We start from the raw sequence: 17353 nt of genomic DNA, 5'->3' as shown, positions 1-17353 counted from the left end.
ATCTAATTTGAAACTGAAGAACACCTTCTCGGTTTTTGAGGAGCCAAATTATACTGGTAAAGTAACTTTTGTAGTTTCCTTTAGGCCTCCTCGCCACTATTACCAATTCTTTTTGTTTTTTGATATTTTAAAATTGAAATTGTATTGAACGTGTGTGTCTGATTTGTGGCAATAAAATAAAATAAAATAAACAAACAGATAAACAAATAAATAAATAAATAAATAAATAAATAAATAACAAAATTATCGGTGTTTGCTATTTGACTGTCCCCTCTCAAGTTGTGTCGCTCCGTCGTACGTACAAGCATGTGCAGTCAGTTTGAACGAACCTCTAAGCCGATCACGTGCACGTGGAGCTTGAAACTAAACTCTATTTCACACCGTACCGAGTGGTACTGCAATAAAATTATACCATCTAAGCTACATAGATACGTGTGGCCCCAGTCAGCTCGAGGTTTGGGCCGTTTAATACAAGTGTACTTTTTTTTCTGAACTGATGGGTAAGAGATCTCAAGAGACGGGTCGCACATCCCCTCCGAAAATATTTAGGAGTATTCACCCAGTCCTTCACACCACAAGATAATTTTTAAGGCCCTTTTTTGCCTTTGTAACAGGCGTCATCGAGGGGAAGGGAAGCGCCCATAGAAGGAAAGTTAACTCCTTGGTTACTCTTGTAACTAGCCATTTAATCTCTTCCCTGCCGAACTGTTTTTGTTGCTTAATGTCCTTAATGGGAAAGGATGTTCGTTTCAAAACTTTTAAATGTGGTGTTGCGTCGGTGGGGGAGTGGAGACGAATGTTGCTCCATACACAAAGATCTTTATCGTGAATTAATGACCGCTGGCCATTGTAGTCCGTAAAAAAATCTAAAATGGCGGAAAGTGCAGACGAACGAAGACAAAAAGAAGCTTTGACAATTTGCAAGTAACAACAGCTCACTCATTAAGTGTGAGCATGCGGAGCGCACCAGCTACATAGCACTTTATACAACAGGAAACAATGGAGGACATAGATGTTTTTTACATGGACCCTACTTTCATTGACTTTGAAGTTTATGGTTCGTGGTTACAAGGTTTCTCTGGTGAGTTAAATTATAAGCAAATACCTTGGTGTTTTCTTCTCTTCAACGTAACGAAAATAATCAGAATTTCTTATGAATGACTGAATTTTGTTTGAAATTTGCTAGACTCTTTGCCTATCCCCTTCCCCAATAATTTGTTCACGAAACTCCCTGTCACTGAATTGAACACACCGACCTGTAGCTGTCTAATTTTAGGTGTATTAACGTCTAGCCTTCTAAATCAGTGAGAAAATCTTTTTTGAAAATTTTTGGCTTTTTTATAATAGAAGCAAGTGATTCATCGGAGGCAAATTTGTGCAGAAATTCCTGAGTGCATCAGTTTGTGTGCCTTTGTAGTTATAATCATCTTATAATCTACAGTATTGTAGCTTATTATATGGCTGGCTCCGCGAGCAGGCAAGATGAGTCAAATCCTGCGCTGTGATTGGCTACCCGAGCGGGCAAGATGGAGCTATCTTGCCCGCTCGGGATTACCCGTTGCCCGTCCGCTTGGCATCAAAAGTTTAATCCCAACAACAATACAATCTTTTCTTCGATTTTCTCGTTGTTTTGGGGGAAAACGCTCACTGAAAAGTTCGGTAAACTTTCTCAACATTTACCTAAAGGAAAGGAAAGAGAATGGAATCGTCCTGGTGTAGTGAAAATTTTGTTTCAGCTACAATAAATGTGAGTTGAATCGGTGAGTTGCTCTGCGTGTAGTAATTTTAGATAGAATTGATTTTGTAAAACTTATTGTCTCAAGTCGAATGCCAAATTGATAAGTTCTCTAGGTTTGAAATCACTGTATTTAAATCATAGCGTAGTGGAAGTTGCGTTAAGTGTTTAGAGCAGTTCAGAAAAGTATTTTTTTCAAGTTCAAGTTCGCCGAAGAAGCTCACGTTTTTAATTTAGCCGCGTCTTGCCTGATGTAAGTAAACAACAAAATCTTGTCAAAGTTTCGCCCAGTTTTCTGATTCACCCGGTTTTTTTTTTCGGCTTATGTTTGCATATAATCTCAAAATCTATTGTTTCATTCAAGAATTAATGATTGGAAGCCGAAAACTGTGTAAAAATCCTGAAAAATGTTTATTATTTACGCCACCGCGCGATCGGCTGAAAATGGCGAGTTTGCCGGATTCTATTCAAATCTTCCCGCTCTTGCGAAAATCTAAATTTTTCGTTCTCAATAATTGTATATTCCCTTTAAGCCATTATAAAGTTAGAGCATTAAGATAATTTAGGATTCCTTGTTTTCCACGATTACACATGCTAATCCAAAAATGCACTGAAAATAAATCTTGCACCGGCCGGCTATGAAGAATTTTTTTCCGAGTAGAGCACTTTCATGTCCTGTTTTGTTTTGTTGTTGTAGTTTTAACTTGAAGGTAAAGCCACATAATAAATCCTTTATTGACCAAGCTTGTTCGGTCAAGATGGCTGGATATTGGCCTCGTTCTTTTTTTGCGTTTTTATGGACCTCGACTTCGTCTCGGTCCATAAAAACGCAAAAAAAAGAACTTGGCCAATATCCAGCCATCTTGACCTCACGCTTGGTCAATAACGCATATATATTAAGGCAAACACAATTACAGGACAGATTGCACGCCAGTAACTAAGGGGAATAATGCCGCATGTGCGCTTTATCAAGCAGCAAACCAGTGAAAACATTCATGCCAATCTGTGGAGTATGGAAAAACTCGATGAGATCTCGTGTGTCCAGAGGCATTTTCTAAAACAAGTAAGCAGAAGATTTTCTGTAAACCTGTGCATGTACTTGTTATGCCCCGCAGATCATCGCCAGACTACATTTATGCATATAGGTATACCAATTCTTCTGAAGTGTGTTTTGGAGCTGTGTTGAAGGATGCACTGTTGAAGATAATTCGATTAGAAGCATTTTAAATGTTCACCTAAATATTTGTCTGAGACAAATGATGCGTCTTTAGCATAAATATAGTAGCCATTATTAAATCTTATTGTTGAGTTGGAAAAACAGTTTTTCAAATATTTTGCTAAATTATTTTGATAACTGTAATAGTTTTTTATTATTGAAAAATCTGTTTTTATCCAGAAAGTGAAGCAACACAGATACGTGAATGTGACGATGAATTAAAAAAACATGGTGCCTCTTATGCCATGGTTAGCAGTGATACTCATGACCAGTTTCGCTTGTTCTACATGGTGGAACGTTTCCTGCAATCTCCTCCAATGTTGGCAAGACAAATGCTGTTACAGATTTCACCAGATGTTCAAGATATGCTTATTGAAAAGTAAGTAGAGTTGGTTCAGTGTCCAAAATAGTTTGGTATCAGATTGAATCTATTTTAAAAATTAGGGGTGGCAAAATAATGGACAGGTGATCAATTTGTGAGAGGTCAAGACTAGAATTCTTTACAGTGAGCCTGAAACTATCGTACTTAGAAAAATGACTTGAATAGAGAATGAGATGCTGAGGAGGCAAGTGAAACAGTCAAGTCTGTGGACAAGATCTGTGAAATTTGACTAAAATTAATAATATTTTTTTTCGTAATACGTGATTTTTTGAGATACCATTAATGTTTTTGCTACCTCTATTGTAATTTGGGCATTACAATTCTTTTGGGGATTGATTGTTACTTCCATGAAAACTGTTCACTAGACTGGCTTTGGAATACTGCTTCTTTATGGAAAGTTTATTTTGCGTATATTCCATCAAGCAGATGTATTGCTAAGCTGAATCAAGAAATTAAGCTACTGTAGAGCATGTGACTTTCTTGTCTAAAGAGAATGCATTCTAAGTTTTAGATCACAAGGTCTCTTATTGCTCATTAGATACTATCAGTTTGACAAGGAAGTGGTGAGAGAACTGTTAGGTAAGAAACTGACTGGAAGATTAAGAAAAGACTTGGATGATGTCAGTGAGAAGACAAACATACCTCTCAAGAGCTGTCGCCGACAGGTTTGTAGTTATTTTCATGATTCCCAGCATGCCGTTGAACCTCTTCAGCTGTCAGTCAACTCTCTCTTAACAGACAGCTCTCTAAGATGGACACCACTCTCTAGGACAGACACCCCTCTGATTGATGAGAGGTGCTAAGATAGGAACCTAAGATAAGTTTAGACACTTGGTCTCTGACACAACTGATTCACTCATTAAGTAACAACTTAAAGGTGGCATCTTTACAGTGAGCAGTTGGGTGGTACCACTACAGTTGGTACAATTTTTTCTCCTCTAATACAAATCTTCCTGATTTTAATTCTTCTGGTTTTCACAATAGATACCATCCTTGAAGACCCAGGGAGGGATGGCAGGTAGTTGGGACAGGACAAAAATTTAAGGGGTTAAAAGTTTCACCAGACCTGATTTTGTCTGTCTGCCCCAGGGTCTACAAGTATGAGTAAATAAAAAAAATGGTGTAGTCTTCAGTTGTTACTTAAAATCTTGCAAAAAGTACTCTAGAACAAAGTCATTCAGTTTAAAAGTATTGAGAGGATATTCAGTGATATAAGTATATGTGTTGTTATTAGTTTGACAACGTGAAAAATGTACTGAGGGCAATTGAGGAGACTGAAGGAGGTGGACTTACTGACACTATAAAGAAGTTATTTCTTCTGTCGGACTCTTTAGCAAGGTACATCTGAAATTTACTGTATTAGATTCTGATAATGTTTTCGTTTACAAACAAAAGTACATCAATTTCACTTATTCATGTTTTTGGATTTCCTTCAACAGGCAGTATGCATGTATTTGTTTCATGGCTATCAATAAGATTGAAACAGGAAAGAAAAGGTTTGTAGTTCAGCATGGAGAATTTAACAACTGCATTGCTAAGTGGAGGATGGGTGCCTGGGATGAACAGGGGCTTCCACTGGAGGCCAGCCAGCTCATAGACTGAGGACTGCTTCCATGGCTGGCAATCTCCACAACCCAGCCATGAGCTAGCCACGCTAGGCATCCAAGCACCTGTCACACTGACAAGCAGTGGAAGATAGGGAGGGAAGGGGAGGGGAACTGAGACCACTGCACAATCCAGCTCCAAAGCTCCAAAATGCTTGCAACAACGTTACTGCATGACCCACATGAGCAATTGCCAATGAAATCTAACACTGACTACTAACTGCTCTTTGTTGTTAACTTAGTTTAAGGTGGCTTACTACAGTTTTCTGGGGTGAAAGGAGGCCTTGAATCAAACTTAAGAAAAACGCCTACAGGAGTTTTCTTGGAGATTTTTTTTCGTACAATAAATACAGTAGAGTTAGTTTTGAGACAGAAATTAAAATTGAAATGCTCAAAAAAGTGTCTAACTGACTAAATAAATGTTTTTGTGCTCTCGTGTTTGTGGGATTTCCTCAGCTGGCTCCTGTCACTTTGCACACGTATGATGCTTTCGTGTCTTGGGGAGTGTGCATATGTAAATTAGCTTGCATAAAAAACCACCTTAAGTAAGCCACCTTAACTTCATTTAACTGCATCAAACAGTGAATAAGACATCATTTTTTTGCCATAAAAAATACAGACATAAGGTCACACAATGGTTATCCTTTGTGCGTAGCTAGCAAATTTGAGCCTGAATAAGCCATTTTAGATGGCTGGATGTTACTGTTCTTATTTACTGATAGGCTGTTGTATCTGACGTTTGATGACCTTGCGTTCTGTGCTGAGCAGATGTTGGATCACTGGACTGTTGGATCAGTTGAAGGATCAACTGGTTAGTCTAAAATTATATATATTTTGAACTTGGAAATAATAAAGTCCTTGGTATCATGGAATGTACATATGCCACGGGTAGAGTTAACCCTTTAACCCCTAATATCAAAGAACAAATTCTCCTATCTTGTCCCCATACTTTTCTTATGAAGTATTGAGGAGAAGTTATTTTAATAAAATATCAAGAAGATTCACCTTGGGTGTTCATATCCTTAATTCTCACGACCTCAGCAGTTGAATAAGCATTGATATTATAAGGAGAAATTTGATGCTGATCACTGTAAAAGGTCTGTTCAGTAACATTGCCCAAACCCCCTCCCCTTTATTCCTAGTTGCTTCATGCTGTGTAATCTGAGGTAATCTGTGGCCATGTGGGTAGCCTGTGGCTTACGTGCTACTTTACCATGCAATAAATACAAGGGTATAGAGTCCTAAAGTGATGACGTCACAAAAACTAAATTTATGAAATTATGGCATTTGTTAGTATATTCGGAAAGAACATGATGAAAAATGCCAAAAATTAGCATCTTATTGCATTTTGGGAGTGAGATATTAGCTCTGTTAAGAACTGAGACAAAATTAGAAGGATTTGTATGGAGTCATCGGGGCATAACACAGCTAATGTCTTGACCCCATATTGCAATAAGATGCTGATTTTTGGCAAGTAGACATTTTTCAACATGCTCTTTCCGAATATACTAACAAATCCCATAATTTCAAAAATTCAAATATTTGTGACGTCACACTTTAGGACTCTATACAAGAAGGAACCATAGAGCCAGTCACACTTAGATACAAGTTTGCAACTTGGATTGAATCCACCATGCAGAAAAAGATGGCGATTGTTACATTTACACTCAATTTTATTCTGAAAAAATGCTCATAAAAAGGCACAGTAAAGTTCCAAAAAATTCAATTCTTCACAGCCAATAACATCATGGCTTACTGACAAACGACCAATAACATCTCGACTTTGTTGACCAATCAGGTTAACAACCAGAGACATATATACCACCTACTGACGTTCCACAATTCACTTGACTCTAAAGATGACTTCCGCTCAGGTTATCGAAACGTCAGTCAAAGTCACCATAAACAGTCCTTCTCAGGACTACACTCACCTGGATAATCATAAATTGCATACTTATGACATGACTCCTGGGTTCAAACCATTTACAAAAAATTTAAACCTGGCATACACGATGTTTTTAGGACAGGGCCAAATTTTGCGGAAAAAAAAAAATAAAGAAAATGGCTTTCTTTGTGCCTATCGGCTGTGTTTGGTTCACAAGGTACATGTACATGTGTTGTGGTAAAATGTACAGTCGCCATCTTTTTCTGTACAGTGGTGGGTTACATTGTGCAGTTCCAAAAAATATCCACACTCCCCCCACGGAAGTTTTTTTGTTTTGCATCCCCCTCCCCCCATTTGAACAGTTGCTCTGAGTAGCCTTCTTTGGCTTTACAGAATTACATTTGACTCGCACTTTGTCTGTTCTCTAACACACTTTAGTCTTTTGTGCGGCTGTTACTTATTTACTTTTGTCTAAAATCACTAACGAAATAACAGACTTATCACTTATTAAACTTCAACAGCATCCTGTCTGATTAAAACCGTTAACAAGATCGTCATCTGTAAGCATCGATTTTGTCTAATCACTTTATAACTGCACGTGGTTCACTTTCTCCTGAGTATTAACATTCAAAATTCACATTTCAGAATTCTGCTATCGTTAGGGAAGTTTTTAGTTTTAAATTCACCCATGTAAACACTAGTCTGTACGAAGGAGTTAAATATACTAACTTTTAATACTTCCCCCGCAGTTGAAAGTCCGGCCACTAAACTGCATTGAAAATAAGTTTGCCAGTTGCCGCAAGTTACACTGTGTTACTATCGTTTTTGGATAACTGACTTCAATCAGTGCTGTTCAATTAATAATAATTATGATATTGCTTCCAGCTGCTGATGTGGGGGATACTGGTGCAGAATTTGACAGAGTTTTTCTTCAAGAGTTGAGGGATCTGAAATTGTTTGTTAATGACAGAGAAATAGTAGAGGAGCACAAAAGGTGGTGTATTGCATTTTTTCTACTGGGTAATTACTGGGCGGGCGGGCGGGCGGACCGACGGTCGGAAGGACAGACAGACCGACTGACAGAGCAACGGACGGTCGTGGATTCGGACGTGTAGTCTGGGCGTGTGGTCTCTCATTTCATTACTAAGGCTAACGCTCAGTAGGTTTACAATGGGTTCACTGCTTAGCACTTTAACATACACCACCGAGTTAATTCTCTGATCAATCATTTGCCGTGCTAACGGCACAACGTTCATTTGTACCCGACTGATAGATGGTCGGACAGTCGGTCGACCCGTGAGGAGTGACGTACGTACGGGTGAGAGAGTTGTGTGTTAATTAAAATACCAACACCAGCAGTACTAGGTGAATGATTCTCTTAATTTAAAGCTAATGAAAGCTCATGGTGTATTTTTTCTCGCAGTTTGGTTTGCAGTGATATAACCAAACGATTTACAAAGAAGCTTGCCAAGTCCGTGGAGGCGAATTTCAAGGTAAACTTGTGCCTAACATGGGGAAAAGTTTCGCGTAAAGCTAACTATTGTCTCTCCTTTCGCTGTCTTCTTGAACTAAGTAACACGATTCTCCATTTTCCTCTTTATTTGTTTTTGTTTTTATCTCTAGAATCTCTGTCGATGTCTACTTAATATTGCAGCTGGTCTAATACACAGTAAAGAGGTTAAAGATGTTTTAAGTGACTTCGTCGAAAAGGTAACACGCTCTCAAGTATTATAAACTACAACGACAGCCTTTGAAACATCAACAGTTCAGCGTGTTGTCCTTTGCACAGTCTCAACTCTCACTTTGAGCCGTTTCTAGACAAGTTGCCGCGAACGGGATGTGAAGGCCGGAGTTTAAGGAAACCACCGTTAGAATGCAAGGAGAATGTTACCTAAAAAGGTTTAAATCATGAACCGTACATTTTCTCTGTGCGTCGTACGTTCTTTTTCCAGTTTTTGGACTGGCCTCAAAAACATATTCAGCCCTGATGTTTTTGAATAGAAAGTTGTCTTTGCCTTAAGGAGCTGTTACATGTGGTTATTTTTTCCTGCAACTTGCCAAAAAAAAAAAAAAGCTGGCGAGAACATGTTACACGCTACAACGGATCTCGCAACGTTGCGAAATACAGAAAACCTGCCCATTTTCCCGCAACTTGCAACTGAACGCAAGTTTTGGTTGCAAGACAAGCTGCGTTGAGGGAGTTTTACGCGCCCAGTTTCATCTGCAGTTCGTCTTGCAACGGTTTTGTGTCTCAAGTTGTCGGAATAATTGGCTCTGAGATAAGCGAGGGACTATTCGCAGTATAACGGTACATGAGAGGGGCACCAATCGAGCCTATACCCTTAGCCGTGGTTTTTAAACACCTTGTGGCTTTGTGCGACACTCATAACTTTTCCTTTTCCAACAGTTTATCGAGCCATGCAAACAGCTTGAGTGGGACGCTAAAGAAACCGAAATTTTCCTCGAGTCTTTGGTGGACACATGCGACAAACTGGACTCCTTATACAAGTATGCACTTATGTAACATCAGAGAGATTAAGAATCGCGTTTACGGCAAACGTGAGATTCGCGTTTATGCTTCCTTGAAATAAAGAGTGCAAAGATGAGAATAGCGCAAACTAATAGACCATTTCCGAGTTGCTTTAAACCTCATTATGAAAGCGAGGCTAAGTGCAAAGTTTTTGTTATGAAAATTAGTTTTCATTCATATGCAAACAAATGTAATTTTCATATGAAAAGTTTTGCACTTAGCCTCGCTTTCATAGTGAGGTTTACAGCAACTCGGAAATGGCCAATTCTGACCTTTGATGCTAACGCAAAACTACTCGATTTGACAGAAACTGAAAACAGCGAGCGGCAAATATAGGATAAACATGGTCACGTGGTCATATCTCACGTTTGCTGTAAACGTCATTCTTAACCTCTCTATTGTTTCGGGAGTTAAGTTTAAAATGGGTTGACTTATATGACACTGGTTCTTTAATTCAACAGAAGCAACTTGGAGCGTCTGATTCCTGTGTATTGCCGTTTCGTGACAGTGTCACAAAGATGTATCGTGAGAATGTACCACGAGTGAGGGACAGGATCCCAAGCAACTCAGAAGAAGATAAAAGGCCGGGTTCGAGTGCAAGCCACGCCACCACCCACAGTGCTGGAACTTGGTTACCAAGGGAACTTTAAATAATCAGTTATGAAGCTTCACCATGATGCAGTACACTGTATTTCAGTTCTTTAGCTCTGATACCGTGAAATTGCATCTGAAATATCTTGTAAATAGATTCAGTACAAAAGGAAGCATCTCGTATAAATAAATTTATAAAGAAAGAAAGTTCCATATCCACTTGAGAATGTTTAGTTTTCAATAAACACACGGTTTCCTACAGTAAAGATACCTCTAATGGAACACTACAAAGCTATAAGATCACGCCTATATGATAGTCGTACTTTGCTTTGTTGTTAAGTGGAAGATTCGTTTTTCTAAATTTCCTTCGTATTCTTCCAGTAGAGACAGCGCGCTTAGAATGTTTCTGATGAAGTTTCGTTTGTTTCTCCGCTGCCCCAGGAGCCTTGTGACTACTTCTTCTGGAGCTCCGCGAGGGACTGGGTTCTTCAGGGACTAGTCCTGTCACGTGTGGGAGCCTCGCTCGCACGGGCCTCAATGTCATACAAATCCGTTTGCTTTTAGATCCGCCTCTTTTACTCTCTACAGTTTTGTGAGCCGATCTGTCCTCGTCATCCGGTCTCTTTCTCTTTGTACCTGTAGTACGAGTTGGCGAGCTCAATGGCTTTGTCTTCTCTTTTGCTTTACTTATCAGCTCCTTGATCACGTTGGCGTCACGTGCGAGCGGTCGCAAAGGAAAGTACGCATGAGCAAACGGTTGCATCCGCAGCTGGTTGTTTTTCGTGACAGCGGCATCTTGCCAGTTGTTGTGCGCGATCCTGGGACCCAGACTGTCTCCGAAGACGTCATAAAGCTGTTGGTAGAGTTGAAGAGGATTGGAGGCCAGACTGCTCGAGCTCGACCGGGACCGGGTTGCAACGGGGGCTGGGCGTTGAAGGACACTCGCCCCAGCCCACGGAGATAGATTGCTGCGCAAGACTGGGTGTGAATTGTTGACTTGAAAGCCGAGAGACGCCATGGGAACGCCATGTTGTTTAGACTTCAAAAGACACCCAGCAGCCTGCTGTAGAAAGAAAGAAGTTATGTTTTAACTACAGTTGAGCTTGTAGTTCGGGAATTTAGAAGGAACTACACGAAACAGTGACGAGTGTGCTTTCAGGATTAGCTCCTGTTCAGACAAGAAAACCATACTGGATTGGCCTTTTGTATACATAAGAAATGTCGATTTCAGAACAATTCTTGTACCACCGTTCTTGAAAGTGGAACACTTGTATCGAATAGCCGTTTTCATGCCACTCCAAACAGGGAACCATGCAGTCTTTATGGTCTGCTCCAATACCAACCCGGATGATCTGAACAAATCATTGTGGGCCTATTCTGGATCAATTTCTATGCCAGCAGAAACAGAAAGATCTGCTAGTATGAACATAGCCTCGGTTGCACTAACATGCGTGGACGCCACTGTTACGTCACATGAAAGTGCTTTACAATTATTACAAATGCTACCTCGAGTCGAAACTGTAGCTTACCAGGAGAGCTCCATACACTTGATAAGCCTCGTCTTGTAGAAGAGCGTTTGATTGACTGCTGTCATCCAACACTTGCTGCAGCTGAGTCCAATAGGATCGCAAATGCGGCATCACATACTGCTCTAATGCCTGAAATAAACCACAGCATAAACAGCTGTTTTACGAACTAATATAAAAACTCCACAGTAATTGATCAAAGCAAACATCCTGCCAATTAATCAATCATTCAATTCTCTTTTTTCACCAGTTACAGAGTTTCATTTATTGCCGCGTCATTTGAAACCTTTTCTGCGCATGACAATGATTTCAAGTATTCCCGCACATGACGCTATCTTTTCTGACGCTTGGCACCGGTTTCACTTCTTGTATGACGCCATGGGTTCTCACTATTTTAATACGCGGAAAAGCCAGAAATCTCTGTTGGAAAAATCAAATGGTATATGTCATTCCGTTTGGAAAATTTTAGCAATGATCGCCGATCATTTCTAAAGTGATGCACTTTTACTGCTCTTTTCGGAATCTGTAGTACTGAAGCGTCCCATGTTTTCCCGCGCTTGTCACCCGTTGCGTGTCTTCACGCTTTTGGTACCAGCCACAACTCAAATTTAGATTGCCTCCTTGTACGATTTTTAGAAAAGTTTAATTACTGGCTTGTGGGAAGATGTGATTACATGTAGTTTGGTTTTGGTTCTGCGGCTTTAAAATCCCCCAAACGGCTTGGAAAGTTGGTAACCGGGGGAAGGCAAAGGTGACAAGATTCTGTTGCGGTTGATACTAGTTAAATTTAATGTCTACCTCTGGTCCAAGCTCGGTGAGTCCTACAACAGCTCCATAGTGAGAACAGAAAGGCCGTCCATCATCTAACAACACTTCCTGAAGCGTCATCAACAACTGCTGTCTTAAGTAATTGACTGGATTGCTGCACTTCCTGTACGCATAATAAAGTAAAGGAGATATATAGCAAATTGGTAAGGGAATGAGCGTGTTATACGAACATTCGTGGGAGAGGAATGCGTGACGAACCCAAAGGGCGTCTGCAATGGAGGCTCCATTTCTAGGGGGTGCGAGATTTACGGTGCATATCGGAAATTTCGCGCATTGTTGCATCCTTTATCCCGACTGCTTTTATTTCGCTCACTCGTCGCTCGTCCGAGAAATAGAGGGGCAACTAATATTCTAAGATTAAGCTTACCTGCTGATGCGAGCCAGAATGTATGCTGCCTCGTCTCTCAGTCGCCAATGATCATTTTGTGGATTAAGCGACGCAGCAAGAGACTCCAGCAAACAGTACATGACTGACGTGACAAGCTGGATCACCTGAAAACCAAACAGACAACGGAAGCTACAGTGATCTGGTGTCCGTAGAAGATTAGCTGGTAGTTCTTTTAAAGGCTGCAATTATTTTTAAACAGAAAAGAGCTTTTCCTGTCAGGTTAATAGCACAGGTGGTAAGACGCCAGTCTACAGAGCAGCAACCTCCCTCGGGGACTCTGAGAAGATTATTTTCCGCGTAGCTGGTAACCTGTGATCTTTTCTTTTTATTTTCTAGAGGGAGGGAGGGAATGATCGCGTGTTACGTAGCTGGTGTTGTTGTTCGCACAAATGGTAGAATTTCAGAAATAGAGCGATAAATACGAGCTGCACAGGGGGGGGGGGGGGGGGGTCTTTGGAGTGCTGGAGCCCCGGAATTTTTACCGTGAAGTCCGGAAACCGAAGGCTTCCTACCCTGCGTGGCAGGCGCTAGAAAGGGAAGGGAGAAGGTTAATCGGGCGCGCGCCACGAGCGAAGGGAGAGAGAGAGAGAGGGGAAAGGCAAATTTAAAAAAAATGTACAGTGTGAGAAATTAGACACATTGCTTACATAGGGTTCCAGGAACAAAGACTGATTGTCAATCAGAGATCTGACCATACTCAAAAGCTTGCTTAGCTGTGTCAAGTCATGGCCGTAAGATTTCACCTGGAAAAATAACAGAAAATGAATGATTACCAATAGAAAAGCTCTTACTTTATTATGAATGCTGAAATGTTCCACTGACAAAGGAAAAGGACAGCTAACATGGAAATATGCTAGCAGACAAATTTGTGTGTTCAAAGTACGACAAAAATACTGTATAAATGGACATTGTTTGCTGATCATTTCTTTTGGTCAGGCACATTAAATTTTGGCACAACGTTAGCAAAAGTAGCAGGAATGATTCGTATTAATTTATTGGCTATAATTCCCAATTATGGTAAATGACAATACTCTTTGCTATCAGCAAATTTAAAAAAAGTCATTGAAAGTAACAAGCTCAGTTTAACTACAGGGTTATTTTGCTTGGGCAATTTGTTTCTCTCATTTGCAAGTTTATGCATCTCATCTTTAGCTCAGGCAACAAACTTGCAAATTAAAATTGTGGAGGTTTTCAGGCAACATTTCCTAGTCTGAACCTCGCAGTAGTTCAATAAATATAATTATTAAGGCATGTTAACTTACTCCTGATGCAATAAAGTTTACAAAATACGCCAGCAACGAAGAGATCTTGGGATTAGTCCTCAGATCACTCAGAGCTTCCTGGTAAATAAAGGAAACACAATCAAAAATACACAGCAAACAATATAATCAACACAGGAAAGTAATGTAATAATTTTTATTATTAAAAACTGGATCATTGTATAATGTAATTCCAGGGATTTGATTGGCTTAATGGCCATGGTATATGAGCCACTAGATACTATGCTCAAAAATTAGCCACCATTAAATTATCTTCCTGGTTGTTATTGCAAAGTGAAATCAGCAAGATCTAGCAACATTTCTTGATTGCTTTTAATAAAACTCCTTGGGCCCAGAGGCCAACACCCAGCAGGGAGAATAATTTAAAAGTTCCTTACTTTGCAGCACTTGTCATCATCACCCAATACAGCCTTTGTTATCTGTTCATAGTAAGTCAAACAGGCCTACAAAGAGAAAAGAAATTACTTTACTTACTGCCATATACAACATGGAAGTGTATTAGTTGGAGTGCTGGACTTCTGACAGAACAAAAATGAAGAGGTAGGCTCATTCTGGGCTGAATAATAGAAATTGGTCTCTGCTATTTAGCGAACCAGCCAACCACCCAATGCTATAAAATAGATGTTATATACACAATGAAATTCGCGGAAAAAAATATTTTCTCTTCATTGTCTCATCTCACTCCACCTTTTTTGAGTAGCATTTATTTATTTTCAGATTCTACAGTTTGCTAGCTTTACAGTGATATAACGTTTTTGTAGGGTTTCAGCGCACATAAAATTTTCCTGAAGAACACCCACAAAGGTTTGGAATAACCTTAAATCTAAAATATCACCTCTGAGAGTGGGCGTGGCACAGCAGCTCCACCTTCCTCGACACTGTTTGATCGACCTAGGGTTGCACAAGGGAAACAAGAAGACAAAATGTCTTAAAGTTACAAAGAACATCACAAAGCATTCCTCTATTTAATGTCACTATAATGGTAGGATCTTGGGGCCAAGACAAACAAATTTCTCTAAATTAATTTTGTGATAAGTCTATGTGGTAAACACCAAATTATTTGTCTGTACCAGTATTTTGTTGGGCATGACTTCCAACTGGAGGTGAACCCTCAATACAAAGCCAGTGAGCTGAGAAAAAAAGGAAAAAAGAAATGATGGTTACAAACAAAAAAAACAAAAACATTGAAACTAGACATCAGTCTCCCCAAATAACAGCAATTATAACCTTTCACTGTTCTCTGTCCAGGATCAGTGGGTATTGCAACGTTCATAGCCAGTTCTCGTAATCCAATCTCCTTGTCATCAACAAAGAAAATTTCGCCTTCTTTGGTGGTAGTACTGCGAAACAACATGTCCTCCAGTGATCCATAGCCATAAATGGGCTGTGGATAAAAAATTAAAAACAACGAGATACTAAATATTCTACAACAAGTTACATTAGCATTACTGAACTACACTCAGTTTTTTTCACAACAACGTCAAATTTTGGAGCTGAGGCTGAACGTTCTTATATTTTTTTTGCGATTTGAGGCTGAAAACGTTCTTAAGATGTTCTTAAATTACATGGTATACACTACATGTCTTTCAGTAAACCGATGCTGACGTGACCAGGAAACTTATCAAAGTGCATTGCCTGCTGAGATATGCTGCTGCTGACAAACCGAGATCAGGTACATTTGTTACCTTGATTTTCTATACAGATTGGCAAAATAAAAAAGTTCTTTATCGACTCTCAGCCTGAGGAATGTTCTTAATACGTTCTTAAAATTTTGGTTAACCTCAGCCTCGACGTTTTTATAAAAAAGGTTCTTATAAAAAAACAGAGTGTACTTTTTAATGTACAAGATCCAGTGGTGACCAGCATATTTTAACATTTTTTCTCCTGAAAAATTATGAAGGATAAAGGAAGTCATCACCAAAGATAAAATTTTCTGACATTTAAACCAATAATTCAGAATATAAGGCTGGCTTTGGCTTATATTCATTCAAATGCCTTTTGTGTGGGCTTGGTTTTTGAGAGGGCTTGTTTTGGGGGAGCTAATTATTGGAGTGGATTTTGCTTTTCAAAATGGGTGAAGCTTGACGCTAAAAATATTTCACTGTCTATGAATTCCACACTTCACTTGTGGTTAACTAAGCTATCACCACAAGCCAAATTCAGAGTCCAGTGTCTAAAATTAACCAAGACGTTCATATAAAAGGCTAAGCCCCTCCTTTATTTCACACCTTTGTGGGTGTGAGATGCAAGTTTAGAGGCCATTCAGACAAAGCAAGTTGTTGACACAAGCATTCCCTGAAAGATATGCCTCAAAGTTTCATAACATAACAGCAATAGAAGAGATCGGTTTCTAATTCAGTTAACAGGGTTTAAAGCCAATTCTTTCAACAAGAGTTGTAGAAAAGGATGTATGTTGTTAATCAGTTGTTTACGCTCTGATGGTTGATTGACAACTGAAGGTGAGAATGGCCAGGCCAGGCCCCTGTTATACTGGAATTTACTGTTTATTAGCCAACCAGCAAAAACTAAGAGAAGATCAGAACCCATACCCCAACATAACATATTTTTACTTATAAATTTCACAGGTTAAAACACTAAAAATGCACATTTTTTTAGTACCATACAGAAACCCCACCCCCCCCCCCCTCACCCCGACCCCACATTCACATTCACCTCAAGCACCCTCGGATAGGATAGGATAGGATAGGATAGGATAGGATAACTTTATTTATATGCAGTTTTTCCATCAGCTACTTTAGTACTACCCTGTCAAATCACTTAATGATTAATCACATTATTTCATAATAAAGTGCGAGGTTATGCAATAAAGACAATTAAAGCTGAATTACCTCTGTGCTACTTCTTTCTAACGCTTTATTGAAATCTTCACTCGTGAGGCGTCTTCTCTTAGCATGCTTCATGTACTGAGATGCACTCTGTGGGATTGCAATCATTATTAATCACACGGCGATGTAGTACATGAAGTAGTTGGAAAGTAACCCAATAAAGTAAATTTATTCAATAGTACCTGGAGAGTTTCGCGGAGTCTGTAAGTGACATCTTCAGCCAGCGAACTCGCCAGATCATCTGTCAAGGTTTGTCCGCCAACTATTTCGGCGTACAGCTTGACTGATTTCGGTGAAACTATAGCAAATTTGGATTCGTCAGTCATTGAGAAGAATTTGATCCCTTTCTTTCTGGGAAGTGTCACTCCAACAGCATGTGTCAATCGAGGAATTATTGTGAAATCACTTTGAAGGCAATTTCGCAAAGACAACCAACTGAGAGCGCGGCCATGTTGGATACTTTTCTCGTCGGATGGGGCGTAGCACAGGAACCCTAACCAAATGGAACCAGCAACATCCTTAACGTGTAATATTTCAGAAGA

The 17353-nt window shown here is 39.7% G+C and overlaps 2 protein-coding genes across 2 annotated transcripts; one reads left to right on the top strand and one right to left on the bottom strand.

The window, feature by feature from the left end:
• Nucleotides 1-845: 845 nt before the first annotated feature.
• On the top strand, nucleotides 846-10102 carry LOC146478623 (acidic fibroblast growth factor intracellular-binding protein-like). The gene is made up of 11 exons (XM_085112224.1): nucleotides 846-1081; nucleotides 3132-3330; nucleotides 3872-3998; nucleotides 4568-4671; nucleotides 4773-4829; nucleotides 5660-5748; nucleotides 7708-7816; nucleotides 8246-8315; nucleotides 8446-8532; nucleotides 9230-9330; nucleotides 9814-10102. The coding sequence occupies exons 1-11, from the start codon at nucleotides 1000-1002 to the stop codon at nucleotides 9896-9898; spliced, it is 1110 nt and encodes a 369-aa protein (XP_084968350.1). The 5' UTR covers nucleotides 846-999; the 3' UTR covers nucleotides 9899-10102.
• Nucleotides 10020-17303, bottom strand: LOC146478622 (TAF6-like RNA polymerase II p300/CBP-associated factor-associated factor 65 kDa subunit 6L). The gene is made up of 12 exons (XM_085112215.1): nucleotides 16994-17303; nucleotides 16815-16901; nucleotides 15193-15349; nucleotides 15036-15095; nucleotides 14801-14856; nucleotides 14343-14408; nucleotides 13948-14025; nucleotides 13333-13428; nucleotides 12665-12789; nucleotides 12268-12400; nucleotides 11473-11601; nucleotides 10020-11006 (listed from the first exon to the last, which is right to left on the bottom strand). Exons 1-12 carry the CDS (start codon nucleotides 17135-17137, stop codon nucleotides 10236-10238), a joined length of 1902 nt encoding a protein of 633 aa, XP_084968341.1. The 5' UTR covers nucleotides 17138-17303; the 3' UTR covers nucleotides 10020-10235.
• Between the last annotated feature and the right edge of the window lie 50 nt (nucleotides 17304-17353).

This window comes from Pavona decussata, unplaced genomic scaffold, assembly GCF_977016875.1.
Source record: "Pavona decussata unplaced genomic scaffold, jaPavDecu1.1 SCAFFOLD_64, whole genome shotgun sequence".
Classification (NCBI taxonomy): domain Eukaryota; kingdom Metazoa; phylum Cnidaria; class Anthozoa; order Scleractinia; family Agariciidae; genus Pavona; species Pavona decussata.
The sequence above is the reverse complement of the archived record's forward strand: the minus strand, read 5'-3'. Positions and strand labels throughout refer to the sequence as shown.

Excerpts from the sequence above, each read along its gene's own strand:
- LOC146478623 (XM_085112224.1), top strand. The coding sequence starts at position 1,000 with ATGGAGGACATAGATGTTTTTTACATGGACCCTACTTTCATTGACTTT. Across the intron at positions 4,672-4,772 it reads CTGTCGGACTCTTTAGCAAG|GCAGTATGCATGTATTTGTT; the intron begins GTACATCTGAAA and ends TTCCTTCAACAG. Across the intron at positions 8,533-9,229 it reads TAAGTGACTTCGTCGAAAAG|TTTATCGAGCCATGCAAACA; the intron begins GTAACACGCTCT and ends CTTTTCCAACAG.
- LOC146478622 (XM_085112215.1), bottom strand. The coding sequence starts at position 17,137 with ATGACTGACGAATCCAAATTTGCTATAGTTTCACCGAAATCAGTCAAG. Across the intron at positions 14,857-15,035 it reads TCATGCCCAACAAAATACTG|GTCGATCAAACAGTGTCGAG; the intron begins GTACAGACAAAT and ends GTGCAACCCTAG. Across the intron at positions 11,007-11,472 it reads AAGTGTATGGAGCTCTCCTG|CAGGCTGCTGGGTGTCTTTT; the intron begins GTAAGCTACAGT and ends TTCTTTCTACAG.